The following is a 26,650-nucleotide window of genomic DNA, read 5'->3' as shown; positions in this document are numbered from 1 at the left end:
AGTATTTACATTGCTTTGTAGTAAATTTCATCTTTTTTAAACGTAATCTTCCAGTTTCCGGATGCCATAAACGCAACCCTATTTCCACAGTCTGGTGCTGTTCAGCAATCTTTGTAGCAACGCGTTTGATTGGCTGAGATGGGGTTTCCTTTCTTCGTCCTATCCAATCAGCATCTTAGTTTTATTCGGTCGTCCGCACGCTGACTCCTCCCACCCGGGTTGAGTGGATTTGGAAGTGACAGACGAGGAGGAGGAAAGGAGGGTGTTTTCATCGTTCTTCCGCCGATGAACGAGCAACAAGTGTTTTGGAGTAAAACTGGGAATTAAACTGGTAATACAACTCTAACGGCTTGGACTAAAGTCAATTTTAAATCTGGAGTTTTCACGCTGGACGTAGCGGATACAAGAGTGCGTGGACGGCTCGAGGTGAGTGCGCCTGAAGCGGCTTTGTGTTCAACAGGTGCCGCAGTTAGCTTGCTAACCTTTAGCTTGTTGATAACTGCGAGCAAACTTAAAGTTAGCCAGCTCGGTAAAGAACCGGGCCGTTTAGCTAACCTGAGGCACACAGTTCACATCGACTGAAGGTGCGAAGTACAGAGAAAAACTCCGGGAATATTTTTTTTTTCCTGAGACCGAAACGATTGTAGCTAACGTCAGGTTAGCTAGTATCTGTCACTCCGCCCTGTCTGTCTGCAAAGCCCAGAAACCCCACAAAGATCTCACGTAGATAAACCTAAACACTGCTGTTGTGTAATTATTGTCCAACTGTTTACACAAGAACATGTTTAATGTCTCACTGTGTTAAAGTTCAGTTTTTAGGGACTAAATTGGTGTAATAGGATGCAAAATTACTTCATGGCAGGCTGATAGTTCCTGATTAATGTGAGTCAACACACACAGTGGTCTCTTTGCGTTACTGTCAGGTGCCAAACAGACTAAAACATTAAAATACAACATAAACTGAACTAAGACACAAGAAAAAACGAACACAAAAACTAAAATTCAACAATAACTGCATAATAAATAAAAACAAAATACAGCAACTTAACAAATCAAACATCAAAACTATAAATGCATTTATTCAAACAAATTCACTAAAATTCTAAACATGACCAAAAATGTAAAGAAAAACAACAAAAGCACAAAAACATGCCTTCCAAAATACAATAGTAACTCATTAAAACAAACAAAATACCCCACAAAGCCATAAAAACGTATTTGTCAAAGCCAAATTCAAAAGCGTTACATCACAAGAAAAAATATGTACAATTAGACATGTTAAAAAGCAACAAATGTATCTGGTACTAACAAATACTGTAAAGGGAAAATACAACAAAACCAAAACACTAACTAAATTTACTACAGCAAAACCAGAGATATAAAACATTTGGTCTAAATTTGTATTTATGTTCCTGAAACCCTTACAAACACAAACTACACTGTAGTTTGTGTGTGATGGAAGGGAATCTCTGTTGCTGTGTATCTCTGCAGCTCTAGAACCAACAAAAATGCAGTTTTGATCTTATCTCTGAGGCATGAGCTGTGTGTGTGTGTGTGTTGGCGAAGATTACAACAAAACTGTTGAGGTCAGTGTTTCTGGCCACACTGTTGTGTTTTTATCATCATGTCTTTCCTCTGTGTGTTTATCCTTGCTTTAAATCTGACTCCACACACGAGTCCGAGTGATGAAACGTGAAATTACAACTTCTGAGGATTCAGGACACACAACTCACTAATTCTACGCAATTAAATTCAGTCCAGCCAGAAAACATAAAATATTCTTGTCGATCCAGTAGTCCCACATATATGTGGTATTGATTTTCCCGAGTTTATTTTTACGGTTAAATTTCTTCAGAGAAAAGCTGCCGCTGATGCTCAATAATAAGAGAAATGAAGCAGACGGGACTGATTTGACTTGATTTTTATAAGACCAAATACATTTAGATTCTAACCTTCATGTTGGTTTAAAAATTCAACAAAATAAGTTTTTTTTTATTGTTTGCTCTAAAAACATGAAAGTTTTATTTGCTTAATTGTGAAACACATTTTTTGTTTGTCTAAATTATTGCTCTATATTGTTAAAAATAAAGATAAAACACTCGGTTTGCTTTAGTTGATTTAGTCTTTAATTTATAATAAACAATTTTAGTGTAAAGCATCATAGTTTTTAGGGTAAAGACAATGGATGGATGAATAGTAATAACTTGCATCTGTTTTAATGAACATTATCCTGCATGACTGTTTTTTTTTTCTCCTGCTGCCTTGAGTCATGCATTCATGTAAAGCTGTATGTGTGTTTGTCTGTTAGCAAAATATTTCCTGAATGGACGAGTTTTAATAAAGTTCTCAGATGTAATCACAGGACTCTACATTTAAAACTGATTAACTTTTGGAGTCCACTTGATTCAAGGCGGTTGCCACAGCTAATCGAACTGAGCAAACACAGAAATGGCAAAAGCTGTGTCCATTTTAAATGGTAAATGGTAAATGGACTGTACTTATAGCGCCTTTCTATCTTATTTCAAGATACTCAAAGCGCTTTACACGACAATCTGTGCCCTCATTTTACCCATTCATGCAACACACTACTAGATCTCTAGAAAGCTAATTGAACAAATCATTCTAAAGAGACTTATCAGAGCTTTAGATCACATTCATACACTGATTGGACACACAGGCTATGAGGGGTTCAGTGTCTTGCCCAGGGACACGTCGACAGTTGACTGCTGGTGGATTCGAACCCCCAACTCTCGCATTGGAGGACGACTGCTCTAACCACTCAGCCACAGCCGCCCCTTTAAAGAAAAGGAACTACAACTTGGTTTACAATGATCTTTTTTCTTTGAAATATTCTCTCAAAATCCGTGTTCAAGAAATTTTGTTAATCCAGCAAGAATAGCAAAAATAACTTATATAAATTAACGTTTAAATTATAAATGGTTTTCAGAAAATGGAGCAATGTATAGCCATGCGTTCACTGATGCTCAGGACTTTGAACTCACCTTTGCCATCTCACCTCAGCTGTGTATGAGGTCTCGTTACCATGACGACAGGGTCAGAGGTGACATTAACATACACAAAATGGTAACGTGTTCAATCACTCATCCAGGCGGGTACAACTAATTCGTCCAAATCTTATCACTTGTGCAAAATAATCCTGATCAGCAATTATTTATTTATTCTGGGTCCATCTTGAGTCAGTTTATTAATCCAGCTGTTGTTCTTTACTTAATCTTTGATTAGATTATCAAAACATTTTCACAATTTTTTTTGTCATCTCAAAAATATGCTTATTACTGTATTTTAACTTCATACACAGAAATATATGTGTTGACTGGTTTTATCAGCCTCATTGTTTTTGTTTGTTTGTTTGTTTGTTGCATCATGTGGTGGAACACATTGTTAGTTCTTCCTGTCGTTCATTTCAGTCTTTTCCTCTGGTGTCTGGTACCAGATGGTGCAGCTGGCGTGCTTCAGTGTTATATTTAAGATAACGGACGGCTCTGCTTCTGCTCCTCGACACATTCGCTTCAGATGCACTAAGAGTCCACTTAGTTTAACTCATCGGTTGTTATTTTGTTTGGGTTTGTGGACTTTAGGTTCATAAAGTAATGTTTTTCTGCCAAAACCACTTTGAGAAATCCTGTGTTGGAGAACTTGTGTGTCTGGCATAATCTGAATATTGTTTTTAGAAAACGTCGTTGAGTCGGTGCTTTTGTTCATTTGAGTCTTTCTGTTTATCTCCATGACGCACTGAAGATTTTAAATGTACTAATGTTACGTCTTAAATTAAATCTGATTATTTGTGATTTCTGTTCTTTTAGCTTGTTTTATTTACCCTGTCCTTCCAGTTTGAACCATGTCTTTAACTTGATTTATTTTTGGTGAAATCATATTTCTGTATCAGTTAATTTGGTCTACTGCATCATATTTTCTATTTTCTTATTTAGGATGGCTTAAATCACTATAGAGACATTTTGTTTTCATAAATAGGGTTAAGACCAACCTTTAAGAACATCCATCTATTATCTTTACCTGCTTCTTCCTTTCCGGGTCTGCTGGGGGGTTGGGGTGGGGGTCACTAGTACCCATATCCAGCAGTAGCTGTACGAGAGGCAGGGGACATCCTGGACAGGTCTCCAGTCCATCACAGGGGACACATGGAGACAAACGTGACAAACAACTATTCATTCTCTCTCTCACACCTGGGACACTTTAGAGTATCAATCATCCTTTCATGTTTTTGGTCTGTGGGAGGAAATCTGAGTACCCGGAGAAAACCCACACATGCACGGAGAGAACATGCAAACTCCACCCAGAAAGGCGCCCAGCTGGGATTTGATCCAGCGATCTTCTCACTGAAATTTGCTGGCTCCTTAGATAAATGTTATTAACTGATCTTTATGTATGTGAACGTTTCTGTGCAGTGCCCCGAGAGGCCTTCTGTTGTGAAATGGTGCTGTAAATAAACTGAATTGAATTGAGATGCAACTGCTCTACCAACTGATCCACCGTGCCACCCCACCTTTAAGAACGGTAGAGCTAAATCAGAAGAGTTGTCCTTGATTGACCTGAGTTTTTAGGCTCATCTAGTGAGCAACAGTCTTCCTAAACCTGAGTTTTTAGGGCAAACAGCAGTTTTTTTTTTTTTTTTTTTTTTTTTTTTTTTTTTTACTGCTACTAAAGATGGCCTGTCTCTTCCAGCCTCAGCTTTTCATCATCTTTGCCAAAAACACATTTTGTTTCAGGTTTAGAACATCAGAACTATAGGTAGTGCTCTGATAAAGAGCTACAGCCCCGAATGTTCAGGCCTAACGATTCCTTCATGATTAAAACAGTCAAATGTGTCCAAATGATTACCGGGTGATGCAGCGAGAGCTTGTAACCTCATGCAGGAGGAGGAGAGTTTTCATACTCTTGAGGAAGGATGCTTGTCCAGGATGCATCGTCTCCCTGAGGGTTCTACTTCTGGTTCAACCTTCTGTTGTTCTTGCATGTTGCCATTGATGTTTGTTATGAAAAAGCCCACTAATTTAATAAATCCTCTGTGAACGCTGGTATTAAAACCTTCAAACTTAAAAAAAAAAAAACATTTACAGGTGCTGGTCATAAAATTAGAATATCATGAAAAAATTAATTTGTTTCAGTAATCCCATTCAAAAAGTGAAACTTGTATATTCATTCATTACACATAGACGGATATATTTCAAATGTTTATTTCTTTTAATATTGATGATTATAACTGACAACTAATGAAAACCCCAAATTCAGTATTTCAGAAAATTAGAATATTACTTAAGATCAATAAAAAAAGGATTTTTAGAAATGTTGGCCAACTGAATCTGCATATTCCTTTTCACAATACCCTGTAGATTTTTTTATGGGGGTCAGGTGAGTTTTCTGGCCAATTAAGAACAGGGATACCATGATCCTTAAACCAGGCACTGGTAACTTTGGCACGGTGTGCAGGTGCCAAGTCCTGTTGGAAAATGAAATATGCATCTCCATAATGTTGGTCAGCAGCAGGAAGCATGAAGTCCTCTAAAACTTACTGGTAGATGACTGTGTTAACCTTAGACCTCAAAAAACACAGTGGGCCAACACCAGCAGATGACATGGCACCACAAACCATCACTGTCTGTGGAAACTTGACACTGGACCTCAAACGTGGATTCTGTGCCTCTCCTCTCTTCCTCCAGTCTCTGGGACCTTGATTTCCAAAGGAAATGCAAACTTTACTTTCGTCAGAGGACGTACCTTTGGACTAGGGCCCGGGGTGCACCGGTTGCAGTTTTCTGACCCATCACCAATCTCTAAAAAGTCTGACCTGCCGATTCAGATTTTGGCCGATACCGATTTTGTTTTATAAGCACCACTGTCAGGTGTCATAAGATCACGATGCACCTTCAATTTTCCAATCTTATTTTATTGAAAAACATACTCTTGAACAGTATCCTAGAAACAATACAAACTTGTTTTAACTGGCCATGAGGTAGTGCTCTGAAATATAAATGAAGTTTAGACAATTGTTAAAACTACAAAAATTGGTAAATGAGTGACTTGAAAATGAGTTCTCTTGGCTCAATGAGACTACCTGTATAAATAAAGGGGAAACGGGGGGGGGGGGGGGGGGGGATGGTCAAATCGGTTTCTCATTTAAGTATCGGCCGATCTCTGATTTCCCAAAATTAAGGAAATCGAGGCTGATAAATTGGCCGGCCAATTTATCGGTGCACCCCTACTTTGGACCACTCGGCAGCAGTCCCAGGCGAGACGCTTTTGACGCCGTCTCTTATTCAAGAGTGGCTTGAGACGAGGAATGTGACAGCTGAAATGCACGTTTTGCATACATCTGTGCGTAGTGGTTCTTGAAGCACTGACTCCAGCTGCAGTCCACTCTTTGTGAATCTCCCCCACATTTTGGAATGGGTTTTGTTTCACCATCTTCTCCAGGGTGCGGTTATCCCTATTGCTTGTACACATTTTTTCTACCACATCTTTTCCTTCCCTTCACCTCTCAATTAATGTGCTTGAACACATAGCTCTGTGAACAGCCAGGCTCTTTAGCAGTGACCTTTTGTGTCTTGCCCTCCTTGTGCAAGGTGTCACTGGTCGTCTTTTGGACAACTGTCAAGTCAGCAGTCTTCCCCATGATCGTGTAGCCTACAGAACTAGACAGAGACCATTTAAAGATCTTTGCAGGTGTTTTGAGTTAATTAGCTGATTAGAGTGTGGCACCAGGTTCTTCAATGTTGAACCTTTTCACAATATTCTGATTTTCTGAGATACTGAATTTGGGGTTTTCATTAGTTGTCACTTATAATCATCAACATTAAAATAAATAAACATTTGAAGTATATCAGGCTGTGTGTAATGAACGGATATAATTGTAGTGAACTAGATGGCCTGATGATCTGACCCCCATCTGACCCTGATGACCTCAAATCTACCAGATGGACAGAGACTGTTATTTTCATTGATTTGAATAAGTCTGAGCCATCTGATGAACTTTCTTTCTTGAATTAATCAAGCAGAAAAGACAATCCTCTATAATCATTACTGTCTTACAAATGTTTTGATAATCAAATTGTGTTAGTTCACTCAATGCTTTACAGGTTGAAAAGAACTACTCATTTTTATTTTACATAAACAGTAAGTAATGATTTTTATTCCTCATTCAAACAAGAAATCACCTGAATATGCATTTCTTGATTTTCTGTCTGAAATGAGTCAAGTCGTAAGTGTGTGAAAGTTGAAGCTTCGGTCAACTAAATGTTTACTGAAGAAGAAATGTCATGTTTAAACTTTTTCAGAAGATTACCAAGAGTTGGCTCCACGAAGTCTGCTTTTTGCAATAATCTCTCTGTCAGTTGTTAAACAAATTTCATTCTCTGACCTCGACTTTTGATAAACACCTTACGTCAAAACCACTCCTCTTTCTGGTCCATCCACGAATCAGAAAGCTCTGAAGTAAACTCGGAAGTAAACTCATTTAAAATGTGACAACTTCCCGGTTCTGTTAGAGAGTTGGAATGGTGAAGAATGGAAAAGATTCCGAGAATGAAAAAGTTCTGAAGGAGTTCAGAAGAAAACTAGAGTTATGGAGAAGATCTGAAAGAGTCTGAGAGCTGCTGACAATGAAGAGTCAGAGTTACTAGAATCCAGAGACGTTTTGGGATTATGATTCTGTTTTGAGCTAACCACGCACGACTCTCCAAGGATTTTAGCTGTTCTCAACGGAGACGCTGATATCAGTTGAAAAGGATTCTTACTGAGGTGATCGATCGTCAACAAGGTAACGGTTTCTTCTTCGACTAAAGTGTACCTGGGACAAGCTGAGATACCTGACGGAGCGTGCAATTTCTGGTTAAACAGATTAAATTCCCTCACATATTCCTCTGTAAGATAAATCTCAATTTCCTCTTAAACTCACCTCTCTCTCATAAATCAGTACAGATATTTTTAGAAATATCTGAAGCAAAGTCCTCAAATCACCGCCGAGTGATTTGAAGTTCATTATTTGTGAAACTGTCTGTTATTATTTTCATATTTTGCCAAATTAATGTAAATGTTTGATGTTAAACTTTGATTCTGAAAATAAATGACTCCATTCATTTGATGGGTCAAAGGTAATAACGTCTCTCGTTACATTTCTGTTAAATTCAATGCACGGCATTACACAGTCAGAAAAATGAAGAACTCGTGAAAAGTATGCATAAATATATATTTCATATATTTGTCATACAACAAGTGACACGTACCCACGTGACTCACTACATAATATACAAGTTTGACTTTTTGAATGGAATTACCAGTCAACTTTTCATGATATTCTAATTTCATGACCAGCACCTGTATATTCACCACCATCCACATTTTTATTTTATTTTTTTATGTGGTGTTTCATGCATACAATTAAACCATCAATGGATAAACATTTACAACAAATATGGTTTGACTTTAAAAAAAATACTTAAACAATCCATCCATCCATCATCTTAAGCTTATTCCGGAGTCAGGTCGCGGGGGCAGCAGCCTGAGCAGGGAGGCCCAGACATCTCTTTCCACAGCCACCTCTTCCAGCTCTTCTGGAAGGATTCCAAGTTGTTTCCAGGCCAATCGAGAGACTTAATAGTCTCTCCAGTGTGTCCTGGGTCTTCCCCGGGGTCTCCTCCCAGTTGGACATGCCCAAAGCACCTCTCCAGGGAGGCGCCCAGGAGGCATCCTTACCAGATGCCCGAAACAATTGGTAGAAAATTTGAGTTGAAACGGATGGATTTCAATGGAATCCTCAATGACTAAATCTGTGTTGTTGTCGTTGTTGTTGTCGTTGTTGTTGTCGTCGTTGTTGTCGTTATTACGCTGTGTTAAGCGTTCAGCTGTTCCCGTTTCTTTTTAAACTTCTGGCTTCCTGAAGTTTCACAGTCTTCTACAATTTCTAAAGGTTTTATTTATTTATTTACTCCTCCTTGGTAATTTTATAAAGCCTTAAGGGGAAAGTGGCCGGCAGACACGCCTCCGTGTCAAAGGTGACATTTACAAACGTCTGTGTCTTGTCCTGACGGCAGCCGTTTCTGCAGATTGGAAATAAGATAACCGATACGGAGAGTTTCCAGGAAGTAAAGATCCGCTGTGGTGGGTTGGGTGTTATTTTGCCAACGCCAGCAGGTCGTAAGATACAGCCTTCTGTGGTCAGTTTTCTGTTTGGTGACTGAGTTTCAGGTCTTCAAACTGGCCTGTCTGCAAGGTTTTCTGGACCAGCAGGGTTTCAAGCAGCACCGCCTCGATCACTCCTTTGGCTAAAGTTTCTTCAGACCGAAACGCAACTTTTCTGAATTCAAAACAAGTTTACAAACTGCTGCTTAACTGGTTCAGCTACAAAGGCCATCCTTAAACTTCCAATATCAAAAATTATCTTGACTATATTTTTTGGATTTAAAAACTAAATCTTCAAATTTAGTTTAGACTTGAAGCTGAACAGACAAGAAATCCTGAGATAAATACTCCGTATCACTACTCAGCCTGCAGAGTACCAGCGTGTCACTTTTGGTTCTTATCATTTAACTGTGCTGTGACCCAAAACTAACGTCTCGCCACCTTTCAAGCACTATTCAACAACAGTATGTGTTTAGTTTTGTGTCAGCCTTGAGAAGTAACCTTTCCTGTGTAATGAGTGCTTAAATGTTCCTTTCACTCTTCCTGAGAAGATCATGTTTTGGGGAAAACGTGTTGAAATTCCCATTTGATTTTAATGCTAAATAAAACGTTTTTATGCTTATAGATTAGAGTAACGTCTCAAGTGCAACACAGTTGTGAGTTAATAAAACAAGATGATTGACAAGCTAATTTAATATATTAAATATTTTACAGTTTTTTTTTTTTTTTGTGCTACAACTTTAACGTCCTGATTGAAATATGCTTAAGTTTATGAGTTCATCCGTCAGCAGAACTCGATTACACATCAGCAGGTCATTATTAAAAACGCACTAACAGGCTGTGGTCTGCTCCTCTACACAGAGTTGCTGTAATCAGAATTTATTTTTATATTTATTTAAACCACTTATCAGAATGATTTCCGACTGAGCTGAAACCCACGTTATCAGACGACCGAGTGCCGCTATCTACACTCCTTTGTCTGCATTTTGGGGTTTGCTCGCATGTCCTACTTTTTTTGTATTTTTATCACTTTCTTTTAGTCGGAGACTTTACAGCTCCGAGCTGATTGGACATCTGAACTTAGCTGCCTGGATAGTTTGCCTGAGTAAAACCTGATCATATGAAACATCACCAGTCCTGTTTACGGTAATGACCTCTACTACGAGCTACAAGAATATATATTTATTTCAGGCAATTAGCCAGGAAGACTTTGACCTCGACACGTAGGATTTTGATTCATGCTGGAGGTTTTGATCCAGTTCTCTGTTTGGTAAATTTTCTTAGTGGCTCCAGGTCTTTTAACATTTGGCTGCTTTTTCACTCGGTTTCAGTCCTCGTACCTGAGCAGGATGACTCTAGGTGCGGTTACTTTTTAAGGACAAATACACTAAAAGCACAAGTGAAATGTGTTTCGATTGTCCGCTCCCTTCCCCCATCCGTGGAATTTTGTTCCCAGACTGCCTGGCATTCCTCACTGCTGCATCATGGGACCATTGCCTGACTAAAACACACAAACCTGCTGGTGGGAGATATCACACAGGTTGTTGTTGTGTCACTGGAAGATAAGGCATCCATCCATCTGTCAGCCTGTTTATTGTTACATCCCCTCGCTTTCTCCCCATTCATCCCCAACCCGCTCTCCCTCTCTTGCCTCACCCTTTGTTTTCTCATTCCCTCCACCACCTCCTCATACTAAATGCTGTGCTGAGACCACCTGGTTTCTAATGAAGCTGATGCTGGTGTATCTCCCGTTGGCTGGTTGAACTGGGCCAGTTCCATGATGACCCAAAGGGTTTTCCAACTAGGCCTGTCACGATAACAAATTTTGCTGGGCGATTGTCTTAGAAATTATTGCTATAAATGATAAAATTGTTTGAAAGTTGATAATAATTAGTAAATATTGTCAAATTTAAGAAGAAATGTTGGTTCATTTTATTTTGAATGTAGTATCTTTTTTTCTGTAATCTTAAGTTTTCTTGCTGTAGTTCTCCAGACTTTATGAAGGTCTGCCTTTGGATTTTATCTGCTCTTGCTCTCAGATTTATTCTTGTTCAGTCTTATTTTACTTCATTTTAATCTTCTAGACATTTTGTTACCAACAAAGATACAATTTGAGCCAATTTCTCTGGTCAAATCTATGGAAAAACGACCAAATTCATGTGGAGCAGAATTAAAGTTCTGTCTACATGTTCACTTTTACTGAGCGTACTGTTGTTGTGTACAAACAGGTGTAATCAGTCAGACTTACTGTATGAACTGTTAAACGTTTGACTTTTTTTACAATCTGTTAAGCTGTTTGTGTTTTTGTCTGGTTTTACTGTTTGCTGAGACTTTATTTTAGCGTAAAGAAAAATTAGTGAAAGGCGATTTATTAAAGCTGCAATATACAAAAATTGGGCCCACAACAATTACATCTGTAATTATTTTGTTTTTCTCCACAGGTGATGGTGTCATGGCCGCCTTGTTTACTGCATCACTGTCCCAGAATTCCTAATTATCTTGGCATAATTAAACCTAAACACTCGTGGAGCCAGTAAGGCGCTAAACACACAGAGTGTGTGAAGGATGACGACCTCCCATCTGAACGGCCACGTTGCCGGGGAGGGAGGAGGTCGAGGAGGAGACGAAGAGCTAAGAGGACAGCAGCACCGAGAAATGGCCGTCGATTGTCCTGGAGAACTCGGGAGTCGAACACTGCCGATCCGACGATCTGCACAGCTGGAGAGGATACGACAGCGTCAGGTATTTTTACACACCTGCCACCTGAATACTTCTGTTCCTCTTGCTGCAAACAACCTCTCAGTTGGCATCACAATAAAAAAAGATGTATGGTTCTCAGGGGCTTCTGACTAATTTTGACATCTCAACCCTAAACATTTTTTTATTTATTTTACAAGTTGTCAAACGTTCCACTTCCTTTCAGATCCCTCTGACTGCTTCAAACAAAGCAGCCTCTAAATGTATGCAGCAACAGAACAAACGTCTCTGGTGGACGCTCTGATTTTTTTTTCTTGATAGAAGCTAGAGTTTTAGTTTGTAGCCAGTTCATAATGCCAGTTTTTTTTCTGTTTTGGCTGCCAAAGTCCAACTCTAGTTCAGAAAAACAATGTTGCAATATCATCAGCTCCTTAGGCCAGTAACCTACAGGGCTACGTCTGTTGGAGACCAGTTGACAACTCACTATTGCAAGCAAATTGACACATTTTCATTTGCAGTCTCACTGATTCTGATTGTTTGCTAACAAGCTAGCGGCTGCGTTTTGGGCAGCCAGTTTAAAAATAAATAAAAGGTTTTGTGCACGTTGTGTTCAGTTATTCTAGGCTGTGCACACGATTTGGTCACTCACGTCGTTCCTGCCTCTGCTTGCCTTGTACCAATGTTTAGGATTTGATCCATGAGTACACTTTATTTTCTATACCTGCTTTTCTGTGAAAATAGGAAGATTGGGACTGTTTGTTTGAGCCACTATCAGAACGTGCTATTTACTGTATAAGGCTGAGCTGAATACAGCTCAGACTGAAGAAGTCTTTCGGATGAAAAACAAAACGCTTCTACATTTTTTTGTTTGTTTGTTTTTGAATCTGTCCAGAGGACCTGACTTAACTTTTTTTTTTTTTTAGAAGATCTGGGCAAGTTTTTAATTAATTATTTGTAGGGATGCACAATATTATTGGCATGGTATCTGTATTGGCTGATATTAGTGATAAAGTTAAATATCGGACATTCCATCAAAATAACTCCCCAATATAAAACGTGGTCTTTTACCATCCCTTCCTCTCACACTGGACTTACAGGCTGGACCTAAATATGACTCTTAGTGTTTCAGCCTTGCTTAAATTACTTTAAGAGCAGGCTGTGTTCTCTGTTACACCATTTTTTTAGTAGCAAATAAGCCTAAAATAAGAGGGGTATGTTCTGACAAAGGAAAGAAGCTGACAATATTGTTTTGCACTTTTCATTTTATTTGCACATAGCTGAATTCTTAGAAATTCGAGTTGATTATTAAGATTGTAAAACCACAAATTGGGCTTCTGTTTTAAGTTACAAGTAATTTGTAATTTAAGAAACTGTCATGTATATCTATCAAAGCACTACTACTTATGCGCTTTTCGCATGTCGCTTGTGAACAGATAGTTTAGATTTGTGAACATTTACAAATTTGCACTGTTTGAGTGTTGTCATTGTGTTAGAGAGAGTAAATGTCATGATTGACATTAAACATAATCCAAGTTGAAGTGTTACATCATTTTCAGCCCCCCCTTTTTTTTTTTTTTTGCATCTGCATTTGGAAGCAGGCCAAACTGACAAAGACCATGCAGAGTAATGTAGTATTTTAATTCCACAACAGATAAAACTATGTAGTCTCTGTAAGTAGGTCTAAGAAAAAAAAAAAATCAGTATTGATATCGGCCAAATAAGTTTTAACATATTGTCATATCGGCCAAAAATCCAATATCGTGCATCTGTGTGGTTATTTTAGGCCGTTTAAGGCTGTAACCTTGAATGTTTTCTGTCTAAGGAAAGCTATCAAAAATAGCTCGAGTTCTCCAGAGTTTTAGAAACTAAATTGAGAAGGTTTTAAGACACCCGTGACGTCTTCGTCTATTTTGAGAGTAAATTTGTTTTTACAACATATTCAAAAGTCAAAACGTAGAACCTCTGCGACTCACGTGAGGAAACTGAGCTCTGCGGACATTTAGATGCGTTTCGGAGACTCCTTTGAGGATACTGTTTGTCCAGTGAGATGCTGACTTTACTGGACCAGATCTAAAAACCACTGGGCCACCATCATCACCGTGTTTAAAGAAACCAAGCTAGTGCAGCATTATTTCTGCTCAACTCTGCAAAAGGACAATAAAAATCAAAGCTTTCACTTTAAGGGTTTAAAGCTGCTTATCTTTTTTTTTTTTGTCATGTTCCTGCTTTTTACTTTACGGTCTGTGTTTTCACAACTTTACAAACGGTGCTGCGAGCCAGAATTAGTATTCAAATATCAGGCTTTCTGCATGAGTGGTGTGCTTGTGCACAAACAAGGGAAATCTATGCAACAAAAATGACTCGACAAAGCCCAAGAAAGTAAAATTATTGCTCCTCTTTTTAAAAAGAAAACTGATTTAGAGTAAACCAGAAAAATAAAAGTGTGTATTTATGTCTGAGTCATGTACTTCACAAGTTATTTTAGTGTTTTATTTCCCTGCATTGTTATCCCAGTAGTGACTAGTGTGGCATCTTTTAAGCTCCTGTAAAATCTGTGACTACTTTGTGTTGACGTCACAAAGGTGAGCTAAAAGGCAGCCTGAAATGTCTCAACCCGATTTGGAAGCATAACATCTCACCACTGTGATGCATTTTGCCTTCAAATAAAACATTCGATACCCTGAATTATGCGACTGCTACAGGGAAATTTGGCAACATCTTTCATCAAACCTGAATAAAAAGTCAAGTGGACGTGTACAACGTGTTGTATATCTGTCTTGTAAGCAAGAAAACATGAAACTAGAATATTCTGTCCTGTTAGTAATGGTGCATTTATTTCTCTGTTTATGTTTTAGGAGGATCTTCGGCGGCGCAAGGAGGAGGAGGGTCGGCAGCTGGATCTGAACACCTCCCTCAGACTCAGGAAACTCTCCCAGAATCCCAGCATCGGGATTGACAACCCCACATTCCTTCAAGACTCTTACATACCACATCAGCCGGTGCTCGGCAGCCAGCACACTCAGCCGCTGCTGGGTAAAACGCACAATAAACCTTCAGTAAAACGAGGGATGCAGAAGAAAGAGAGAAAAAAGGAAGGGAGAGGGGAAGTGAGAAGGCATGTGAGGAAGAAATGTGTCCTGTCAGGAAGGGAATTCCTCAGGGAGGGAGAGCTGCACACAAGAGGCTCAAGAGGGCGACTTAATTAAAACTGTTGGCTGGTGGCACAAGGAGTAACACACACACAGTGTAGATCCTGATGAGAAAGTCCCACATTAATCTGGAGCTTAAGTCTGTCCTGGTCTCTTGTTTTGTGTCTGGTTTGTAGACGTCTGTTGAGGTTTAACAACATGAGTTATTGCATGTTTCTGCAGAGTTGGAGGAGTTGCTGCTGTCACTGAAGCAGGTTCGAGGCTTCCTGCCTGACCAGCAGAGCCAGAATGACGTAGAGCTGGTGCTTTCACTACTTAACAAGGTAATGACAAGAAAATGCACCAAAACAACCCTCGGGTCGAAGCTTTAAACATGATCTAATGTCTAGTTTGTACAGTTTATGATTTTATGTAACTTTTGTCTAACCCTGAAAAAATGACAAATGTGCTTAAATATTGCCAGAGTTTTAAACCAAGACCGTCTCATAAGAAAGTATGGATGTAAAGTACTCCCATTATGTGGTGAGGATGACTCTCAGCTACTGTCACACAAGGCTTTAATTTGAGCAAGTTGTAAACATTTTTGTGTTGGCTAAGGTTTTCCACCTTGAATCAGAGTTATTCAGTTGTAAACATCTAATGATCACTTTCTGAGAGTCATTTCATTTAAATCCGTCCAGAGGTCCATAAAATAATTTGCCAATATATTTTCGGTTTCAGTTTTTCTTTGGATTTTGGATGCCATTTTCTCTTTTTTATTTATTTATTTTTTATAGAACTTAAAATACAGCCGGACATCGTGGAGTGCGTCTTTAAGAAATTGGAGCACTTTTGACAAATGAATGCCAAAAGTAGCAGCGTCAAACCTCAAAGCAGTATTAGAACGTCCAAGACACAAGAGCTGCATCATCCTTCAGTTGATCATTGACTGATTGAACCGCAATAGATCTAAAATCCCATTTTTGAATTACCATTTTTGTAATTTTGCACAGATTAAACCGAAGAAATTGGAACAAATTGTGTATTTGTGACAAACTGCTGGTAACCTCCAGTTAAAAAAACATTTAGCAGTTGTTTTAAAGAATCACTGTAGTGTTATGATTTGTGGTATTCTGACTTTGATGTGCTTTAAATGAAGGGGAGAAATAATAAAATGTTGCTTAAAATTTTTTATGTAAAATTATATGTTAAAAAAAGATTGAATTACAAATTTACATGAAGAATTAGAGTCAAGAGAGATTTATTTGTCATACACATCACACGTGATACAGGATGGTGGGACGAAACTACATAGGGTCCCAGTTACAGCCAACAAAAACACAAATTGTAAGGAAAACTGTAAGATCTGAGTCATGAACTAAGAATACACTACAGTCACAAAACTAAGAATACACTAAGCACTAATGATACAAAAACAATGCGCCAAAACAACAGCAGCACGAACATGAGTCTGTATGAGCAGATGAGGATTAACATGAAACGTGAAATAATCAGCAGCATGAGATCAGCATCATGGATAGTCAGCACATATGAACAACCAAGTGGTATTACAGTGATTTTTCACAGTTTAAAAAATAGATTTTTTCCCAGTGATTTTTCCTGGTTAGAGATTCATGAGTCTAACGACCTCAGGGTAGAAGCTGTTCCTCAGCCTGGTAGTTCTGTATTTAATGCTCCTCAGCCTTCTGCCTGAAGGGAGCGGGGCAAAAAGTGTGTGTGCTGGGTGAGTGGGGTCCTTCATGATGCAGGTGGCCCTCTTCCTGCATCTGGAGGTGTAGATGTCTGTGATGGTGGGGAGGCTGACAAGTTGTAGGAAGCTATAACTTTTGTTGTTCCATCCTGCAGTAGCAGAAGCTGAATTTAATGCAAACGATAATTAACAATCAGAAAATAAAAATAAGAAAGACCTGCTGGACTCTTAACAGCTCATAAACGGCAACGAGTCTGAGACTGAAAGAAAACAATCCAGATGTTCCTCGGAGCTGTAACTTAATTAACAGACGTGAACTTTCAGGTGTCTTTTTTTGTTTGTTTGGTTTAGTCTGATTTCCAGTCTGCGCTGAAGATCCATAATGCTGTGGCCTCCAGCATGCACCGACCCTCTCCTCCGTTCCCGCAAACACAGCAGGCGCATCCACTGGCTATGGAGGTAACACCCAGACTCGTTTTATCCCAGGTGCTCTTCATGTTGTGACAGAAGTCCGAGACGAGAAACGGAGCATTTATTTCCTAGTGTTAAAGTAACGACACCAAGCTGCTCAGAATCAAGTGTTTTCCTCCGTTTTGTTAGTGGTTTAAAAGTAAACATCCAGGCCACTTGTACGCCTGGTTCCAGGAACGTTCTCCTGCCACAGGGTTGAATTTGTGCATGGCTCATTTCAGAGGAATCTCATTAAAGGCAGCACATTATTTCTGCTCCACGTTGGCATCTCCACCCCCTGCCCTGCATTCAGCTTCCAAAAAGAAGAGCTTATGTTCACTCTGCAGCCCCACAAACATGCTCCTTTGTCTCAGTAATGAAGTGGAAAAAGAAATGCGTGATTAAAAATGGCCACGGCAGGCTGGATTATTTTAAACTCTCGAACATACTTGGTTCAACTTCAGCTCCTTTTTTTATGGGGAGAAGTTAAGTTTGACTTGATTTGAGACAAATTATTATATCTGGAACTTGATGAGAGAAATTTGATTTGAAGTCATGAATTGAAATAATCTACTTCTTTGAATTTTCTAAATTTTATGTTTGAAGACCATAAAAAGAGCTTCAGTCCTCAGCAGCTCTTCAAACCGTGTAAATTTAAGCTCAGATGTACAGCACGTAGCGTATTACACTCACTGAGACTTTAGTTTTCTAAAATACTTACATTATATCTATCTGCAGTTGTTTCATTTCACTGTTGCTGGTTTCAGGTTAGGAGCCTCATGCAGTCCTGTCAGAGTAAAGAAGGACTCGAGCTGCACAGACTGCTGTCAGATACAAACATCCAGGTACGTCAACACGATAAAACCTCCAAAAACACATTTCTACTGGTTCTTTAGCTTGTTTATGTACGAACTGGGTTGTGTGTTTTGCAGTCGTTGTTTCTGGCCCACGACACAGTAGCAGAGACAGAAATGCAGCCTGATTCTGAGCCTGTGGAAGGAGAAACTCTGACCCAGTTGGGAGGAGAGACCGTCAAGATCATTAGGATCGAAAAGGCCCAAGACGTTCCTCTCGTGAGTCGCACACAACGCACTGGCTGCAGTTTATTTTCTCGGTGGTTCATTGCTCCCATAAACAAGCATTTGTTTGTTTCTGTCAACCTTTCTCTGCACAACTTCATTGCTTACAAAATGTCTGTGTTTGTGGGGGATTAACTAGCTCAGGTTCTTCCGGTTTTATTGAACCAAAACTGAAAGAAACACTAAAGAAGCTGAAACAGTGTTTGTAAAACTAAAAAAAGCAACATAGTAGGTAAAGCTAACAAAAAAAGAACACTAGTTTAAAGCTTGAAGTTACATAATACTAGCTAATAATAGCAAAAAGCTAATTATGAGTAGCTAAACATTAGAAAAACCAAAAGGGATAGTCAAATGTGGCCAAAATGCTCTCTTAAAACACTAAAAGTTGAAAAACAAATGTGGAAACATAGCTAAAATAACAAAGCCTAGAAGCATTAAGTACAAAGAATGCTGGCAAAAATGCATCAAAAGGTAAGACAAAAACTAAAAGTAGCAGAATAGTAGCTTTAAGCCTAAAAGTAGCCAAAGACTAGCTAAAAATTACAAGTAGATAAACACTTGCTACAAGTGGCAAAACCTGTACTTAGAAGCTAAAAGTAGATGAAAGACAGCTGCAAAAATGCTACCTAAAAGTATTTAAAAAAATAGTTTAGATCTAAGTGTTGGAAAAAAAGAAGCTAAAAATAAGAAAAAGGTACGCTAAAAACCAAAAGAAGCAGAACGGCAGCTAAAAGCTAAAAGTAGCTCAAGAAGGCAAAACCGGAGCCAGCAGCTGAAGCAGATTTCAAAGAGAACAAAGTTTCTGAAGAAACTGACAAAAGCGCTCAATGTAAAGAATAAATAAATAAATAAAATACAATTTAAAAAGAGGAAAATAGTTGTTAATAAAGTAAAAAATAGTATCTATTTCCCGAATGAGCTGGATGGTTTATTGTAAGAATGGCTAAGATTACAAACAACTTACAAGAAAACAAGTGTGAATGCTGACTCAGCACACTTTAAACACCTTGTGGTGATCCACTGATATCCCGACAGTTATTATCTTGGTGTGTAAACAGTTATAATGACTCTTTGGATGGAGCTTATCCCTCTGTCTGTCTGCAGGGAGCAACCGTTCGTAATGAAATGGACAGTGTTGTGATCAGCCGCATCGTTCGAGGAGGAGCAGCTGAACGCAGCGGACTTTTATCAGAAGGAGACGAAATCCTGGAGATCAACAACATCGAGATCAGGGGGAAAGACGTCAACCAAGTCTTTGACATTTTAGTCAGTATTTGAATTCAATTCAGTTTATTTATATAGCACCAAGTCACAACTGAAGTTTAATTCAAAGTTTAATTTCCCTTTGGGATTAATCAAGTATTTTTGAATAGAATTGAATTGAAGTCGTCTCAGAGCACTGAACAGAAACATTCACACACATTATAAAAGCCATTTAGTAAAGTTATCTATCTAAGGAAGCAGCAGATTGCATTGAATCTTCACTTGGTCTCAGTCTCCCATCCTGTGCAAGCACAAAGGCAACAGTGGAAAGGAAAACTCCCTTTTAACATGAAGAAACCTCCAGCAGATACAGGCTCAGGACGAGCAGCCATCTGCTTCAACCGGCTGGGTTTGAGAGGACAGGAAGGAGAAACAGACACAGAATGACAGATCCAGATGTGCTTTCTATAGGAGGAAAGACAAAAACACGTTAAGCATAAAAGTAAATACAAACAAGTAGAGTAGAGCAAGTAAAGATAACAGAGTGAGGGAATGTGGTCAGTTTGTCCTCCAGCAGTCTAAGCCTATAACAGCGTAACTAAGGGATAGCTCAGGAAACCCAAGCTGACCCTTACTATAGGATTTATCAAAAAGGACTTTGAATTCAATTCTGAATTTGACAGGGAGCCAATGGAGAGAAGCTAAACCTGGAGAAATATGATCTCTCCTACTAACTCTAGTTAAGACTCTGGCAGCAGCATTTTAGATCATCTGAAGACTTTTTAAAGTATTTTTGGACGCCCAGATAATAAACCATTGCAGTAGTCCAGTCTAGACATGACAAATGCACGGACCAGTTTTTCTGCATCATTTTCGCACACTCGGGTCTAAATTCAGAAGAACAATGCTGAAGAGTTTAGTGATTCGTTTGGATCAAACATGGTGAAGATGCAGAGTAATTTCTTTGTTTTGATGGAGTTGTGTAGGTGTTAAATGAATCGGCTTCAAAACAACGTGGATTTAAAATGTAACTAACCACCCATTGTTCTGTGACGGTGCTTTTGTAACATTGTGTGTTTGTGTGTAACAGGCGGACCTGCATGGCCTCCTGACCTTTGTGGTAATTCCCAGCACTCAAAGCAAACCCCCTCCTGTCAAAGAGTCGGTGGTAAGTCCTGCTGCCAAGGGCAGAAAATGTTCATGGCTCAAATACAGTTTTTGTGTGATGTTTCTCTACTAAAGCTCATTTGCTCGTTTTTTTCCAAATGTTCTTTTTAGCTACTGTCCTGCTAATTTTAGTTTACAGCTATGGTTTTACTACTTGTAGCTTTAAGCTACGGTTTTGCAAAATTTAGTTTTTAGCTACAGTTTTGCTGCATTTAGCCTTTCGCTATAATTTTGCTGATTTTAGCTTTAGGTTAAAATTTTGCTAATTTTGTCTTTTAGCTGCAGTATGTTAGTTTATAGCTACAGTTTATGTACTTTTAGCCCTTACCTATAGTTAAAATATATTGTTTTTATTTAGTTTTGTACATTTAGCTTTTAGATATGGTTTACTATATTTAGCTTTTAGCTACGATTTACTTGTTTACAGCTATGGTTTTGTACTTGTAGCTTTTATCTACGATGTTGCTAATTTTAGCTTTTTGCTACAGTTTTGTTGCAATTAGCCTTTAGCTATAATTTTTCTGTTTTTAGCTTTAAACTACAATTTTTCTAATTTTGGCTTTTAGCTGCAGTTTGGTAGTTTACAGCTGCAATTTCTGTACTTGTAGCTTTTACCTATAGTTAAAAAATAGCTTTTAGTTAGTTTTTTACATTTATGGTAGCTTTTAGATACAATTTTACTAATTTTAGCTTTGAGCTACAGTTTTGTTAATTTTAGCTTTTGGCTATAAGTTTATTGATTTTAGCTTTTGGCTAAAAGTTTTCTTGTTTACTACAGTTTTGCTACTTCTAGCTTTTAGATGGAGTTTTTAACATTTTAGCTTTTAGCTACAGTTTTGGTAGTTATGGGTATGCTGATTTTAGCTTGAAGCTATTTTTCTTGACTTTAGCTTCTGTTTTACTTTAACTAACAAATCCGTAATTTTTTTTTCTTAATGACATCATTCAGCGCTCACTGCATATTCACTGAAAATTCATTTTGCTATTTGATTTTTGACCCTCCAGCTGCTCTTTGGTCAAAAACCCTTGAGCCCTTAGTGTTCAAACCGAGCCTTTTAAATACAAACTCACCGTTTCTGACAGCAGTGATGATTTGAAGAACTCCAGAGGTTCAGGTTTAACTCGGTCTGTCTTCTGTTTATTGTCTCCGTCCCTTCAGGTTCACGTGAAGGCCCACTTTGACTACGACCCCTCTGATGACCCGTATGTGCCGTGCAGAGAGCTGGGCTTATCTTTCCAGAAAGGAGACATTCTCCACATCATCAGTCAGTCGGATCCGAACTGGTGGCAGGCGTACAGGGACGGAGACGAAGACAACCAGCCGTTAGCCGGGCTGGTCCCAGGTACCGCTCCGTGATTTGGATCTTTGAATCAGCCTCCGTTGCTGAGCGGTGAAAGGACTTTCGCTCATTTCATGCCGCTGTTCTTAACAGGGAAGAGTTTCCAGCAGCAGAGAGAAGCCATGAAACAAACTATAGAAGAAGAAAAGGAGCCTGAAAAGTCTGGTCAGTCACAAATGAAACTGCTGATGTTCTGGTCCGGCTTACGATAAAAACATATCACATATTTACAGCCAAGATAAAATAGTACATATACATGTTGGTGTATCAAGAAATTATTAAACAAACAAACAAAAAATTAGATTCTTAACAAGTTGTGAAATTCTTTAAATAATGACAGCCCAATATTTCAAACTATAAGACACGATAAAAAAAAAAAAAAATTGTTCTGATAAATTTAAAATCCAAGTGAGGGATCCTACATTTTTATGATCTGCAGCATCACAATAAGACTTTTTGCATAACGTTCTGTTTTTTGTCCAAAGGGAAACTTTGGTGCGCAAAGAAGAACAAGAGGAAGAGGAAGAAGCTGCTGTACAACTCTAACAGGGGTGACGGTACGTCTGACATTTCCATCAGTTTATTTTATATTTGAAGTTGGAGTTACTTCATCAAACAGGTATGTAAAGAAAAAACATCTTGTAAAAAAATTGCCTTTTTAATTTGCTGATTTATTAACACAACAAAGACAACTAGAGAATTTGCATTTCCTGTGAAAGTGCAAGTGTGAATGCCTTCAAGAAAATAGTTGAAAAGTAGCTTAAAATAGCAGAAAGAAGCTTCAAATATCAGAAGGAAGCAGAACAATCGTTCCTAATGTAATGGACTGCCAGGCTGCTGCCGATATAAACCGTTGATCTGACAGTACTATGTGTTTGGGTTTACTCTCAGCTACCACTATACCAAATGTCAGCTGAATAGCTCTAAAAAGGCCTTTTTCCTTTTTAGCTAAGGCAGCCATCTTGGATTTTTGATTTGGATGCAGTATGTGATTGGGAACGTTATCAGCTATCACCTCAACAAATGTCAGCTCTGTATGTGTAAAAATAGCTGAGTTAAATCTATTCAAAGTAGTGTTTGTGGCCATCTTGGATTTTTTATTTTCATCTAGCATTTGATGGGAAACATTGTCAACTATTATCACACCACCTTTCAGCGCAATACGACTAAAATTGGCTGATTTATAGTATTTTTCCTTTTTTGCTAAGACGGCCATGTTGGATTTTTGATTTTCAGTCACTCTATTAGGGATCATTGTCAGCTACCAATACGCCACATTTCAGTTGAGTAGCTCTAAAAATGTCAGAGTTATCCTAGTTTTTCTATAAAACAGCTGAATAGTAGCTAAAGAAATGTAGAAAGAAGCTTAAATTTCCAAAAGGAAGTGGAGGGAGCTTATTTGTGCCCACTAAGGCTTAAGTAGGCATAATTTAGCACAATAAAGTTGAAAATATCTGAGAAAAGAGTAAATTTGCTAAAAACAGCTGAATAGTAGCTATAACAAGCAGAAAGAAAAATCACTAGAAGGAAGTCGGTGGAGCATGTTTTTCCTGGATTAGGCTGAAAAAAGTTTAAAATGATTGCAAAAATTGTGGAATTAGCTGATAAAGATGAAATTAGCATAAAAGCAGCTAAATACTAGCTGAAATAGCAGAAATAGCTGAAAGGAGCAGAAAAAGCTGAAATTAGTAGAAATAAGTTTGAAGAAGCACAAAAATGTTGAAGTTAGGTGAATTAAGATGAAAGGAGCACAAAAAGCTGAAGTTAGCTGAGTTTTTCCAGAAATTTGCACAAGGAAGCTAAAAGAAGCTTAACTGGATCTAAATGTAAAAGGTTGTAAACAGATCAAAAGTTACAAAAGATGTAAAATTAGCTCGATTAATTTTCAATGGGGAAGAAAATGGCGGAAAAGGCTAAATATCGCACAAAAACGAAAAATCGAAGAAAAAAAAAGACGAGGTAGATACCGAAAAAGTACAGAAGAAAAAGTGTCTCTCAGTACAGGCATTCACACAACAAGAAAGGGTTTATTGCTTTAACAACAAAACAGTTTTCTTGACTAATATCCTCACACTTGAAAGCAATTTTAAATAAAAAATAGTTTCATAATTTTGTTTTTATATCCTCAGTTCATCCCTGATTTTATGTTGAGTTTGGAATGTTTTTCTCCTGTCAAACATGACAAACTGAACCATTAAACTTTAATTTACTTAAATCAAATTGTGTGTCTGTGCAGATAAAAACTAACATGTCTTTTGATTTGGTCCAGATCTCGATGAAGAAATTCTCACCTACGAGGAGATGGCTTTGTATCACCAACCAGCCAATAGGAAGCGTCCGATCGCTCTGATTGGTCCATCTGGCTGCGGGCAGGCAGAGCTTAGACAGAGACTCCTCAACAACCAACCAGAGCGCTTCGCAGGCGCTGTACCTCGTAAGAAGTTCTCATCTTAACGCACGAAAGACTCCACTATTGAGGACAGGAACTGTATACATAAAAAGCAGAAAACCTTAAATAAATACTTGTTTTTTTGCTCTGTAGACACCACGCGGAGTCGTCGAGAAGGTGAAGTTAGTGGTCGAGATTATCATTTTGTTTCCCGTCAGACTTTCGAGGCGGAGCTGGCATCTGGTAAGACTTGGTTTCTCCGAGACGTCCACATCGATCCCTCGAAGTCACACGTTTTGAATTTTTGTTGCTGAAGACACTTCCAGAACTTCCTTTAGTGTTTAAAAGAACAAGAACTTTATAACGTGGGGAAAACTTTACAGAAACGGGTTGTTTTGGAACATGTTGCAGCCTCTGAACGCCCACGGGTCTCAGAGGGTTAACAAACACTGAGGTGGTAAAATGTCTGCGTCCCTAACGAGCTGCTGTCGGCTCTGCCTTGTATCTCCAGTGATGCATTCGCTCACTGCAAGGGAAATCGGATGAATGGCTGTGAAGAACAAACAAAGAACAGACAGCCTTGTGCAGACACAGACTTGTCTATGTTTTGGTTGAATCACTGAAATCTCTCATTTATAGAAATATTCAGCCTGGATTTGGACCGTTCATCTCAGGCTTCCTGTTGATTTAGTTTTCCTTCAGGCTGGAAAACCAGCTTCTGTGGTTTGGAAAGTTAATGTCTCGGCCACTCAGCATTCTAAAAGATGCTTCGCTGTAGTTTTGTTTGACCAAGATTCATAAATTATCTTGCTTGTTTTTTGATCCCCACCTCCTAGATATAATTATAGACTTGTTAAAGAAACAGTTTATATATATATATATGTATATATATATATATATATATATATATATATATGTGTGGCACTTATTTTGTACTTGCAAAATACTTAATTACGGTTGTGCAGAAACTTTGAAAGTATGTAAGGAACCAAAGTATGTCCACTGGTATGGAAACAAGTTACGTACCAGTTAAAACATCTTGCACATACCCAGTAAGTTCCAAGTACACACCAGTTAAGTGCCCAGTAATTACCAGTTTTGTACCAGGCTGTAATATGTGTTGCTGTTGTCATTCTGTTTTTATAAATGACATCCAGTTGTGCAAAGTTTTGCTAGCAGCATCCTTTGTTCCGTCTTCCTCTCAGGGAAGCTGATCGAGTCTGGAGAGTTTGAGAAGAACCTTTATGGAACCAGTACAGACTCTGTTAGGCAGATCATCAACACTGGGAAAATCTGCGTGCTCTGTCTGCACACGCAGGTAGGTGGCGCTCACAACCAGCTTCAAAAGTCACTGAACGGTTTCAAACGAATTGTTTCCTTTGTTCAGGCTCTGAAGGTGCTGAGGAGCTCCGACCTTAAGCCTTACATCATCTTCATCGCGCCTCCTTCCCAAGAACGACTTCGAGCTCTGCTGGCGAAAGACAACAAGAACCCGAAGGTTTCCATCTGTCTATTTTTACACTCAAACTTATGATCCCCTGCCGGGTTTTTGACGTGCTTGTCTTCTGCAGCCCGAGGAGCTACGGGACATCATCGAGAAGGCCCGGGAGATGGAGCAGAGCTGCGGCCACCTGTTCGACGCCATCATCGTCAACACGGACCTGGACAAAGCTCACAGCGAGCTGCTACGACTCATCAACAAACTGGACACTGAGCCACAGTGGGTGCCCTGCTCCTGGCTGCGCTGAAACACAAATACACAATTCACCGGGGAAACGCAAAACACGCGGAGCGCATATTTCTGCAGACCTGACGAACTGGATGGTAAACACGCTGATGAGGCTCGTGTCTCATATTAGGGCTGATGATCTGACGGAGATCTGTAGAGTTTATATTATGAAGGTGTGTCATCATGATGTGACACTAAACTAAGAAATATTGCACTAGAAGTCCTAAAATCCCAACGTCACGTTGTCATTTTACAAGAAAGCCCAGGAAACAAACCTTTCAGATGTATTATAGTATCTTGAGGGGAGAAAATGTTATTTGTAGCTTTACAAATTAATCATAAATCACATGATATAAAATTTAAATTTTACACAAATCAAAATATTACAAAAAAAATATATGAAATATTAGATTTCTCAGGTAAAAATAATGAACAAGCCTGTCTAAAGGTTCAAATTAACGTTTTCTTTAATATTTGGGGAGATTGAAGAAACAAAGCTATCAAAACAAAACCTGTGTAGAGGTTTTTGTCCTTCTCACTACAATTTTCTGACTAACTGTTTTTGTTTTCTGATTCTGCCGCTGCCTTAAAACGTTTCTGC

The 26,650-nt window shown here is 38.7% G+C and overlaps 1 protein-coding gene across 1 annotated transcript; it reads left to right on the top strand.

Annotated features, from left to right (window-relative positions):
• Positions 1-231: 231 nt before the first annotated feature.
• pals1a (protein associated with LIN7 1, MAGUK family member a) lies at positions 232-26,650 on the top strand. The gene is made up of 17 exons (XM_037695087.1): positions 232-426; positions 11,598-11,898; positions 14,709-14,886; positions 15,225-15,325; positions 17,044-17,151; positions 17,910-17,987; positions 18,075-18,215; positions 19,326-19,487; positions 20,515-20,592; positions 21,751-21,934; positions 22,025-22,096; positions 22,417-22,488; positions 24,201-24,365; positions 24,474-24,563; positions 25,526-25,638; positions 25,708-25,818; positions 25,892-26,650. Exons 2-17 carry the CDS (start codon positions 11,722-11,724, stop codon positions 26,066-26,068), a joined length of 2,007 nt encoding a protein of 668 aa, XP_037551015.1. The 5' UTR covers positions 232-426; positions 11,598-11,721; the 3' UTR covers positions 26,069-26,650.

Source organism: Nematolebias whitei, chromosome 21 (genome assembly GCF_014905685.2).
Source record: "Nematolebias whitei isolate Nwh7 chromosome 21, NemWhi1, whole genome shotgun sequence".
NCBI lineage: Eukaryota > Metazoa > Chordata > Actinopteri > Cyprinodontiformes > Rivulidae > Nematolebias > Nematolebias whitei.
The sequence above is the reverse complement of the archived record's forward strand: the minus strand, read 5'-3'. Positions and strand labels throughout refer to the sequence as shown.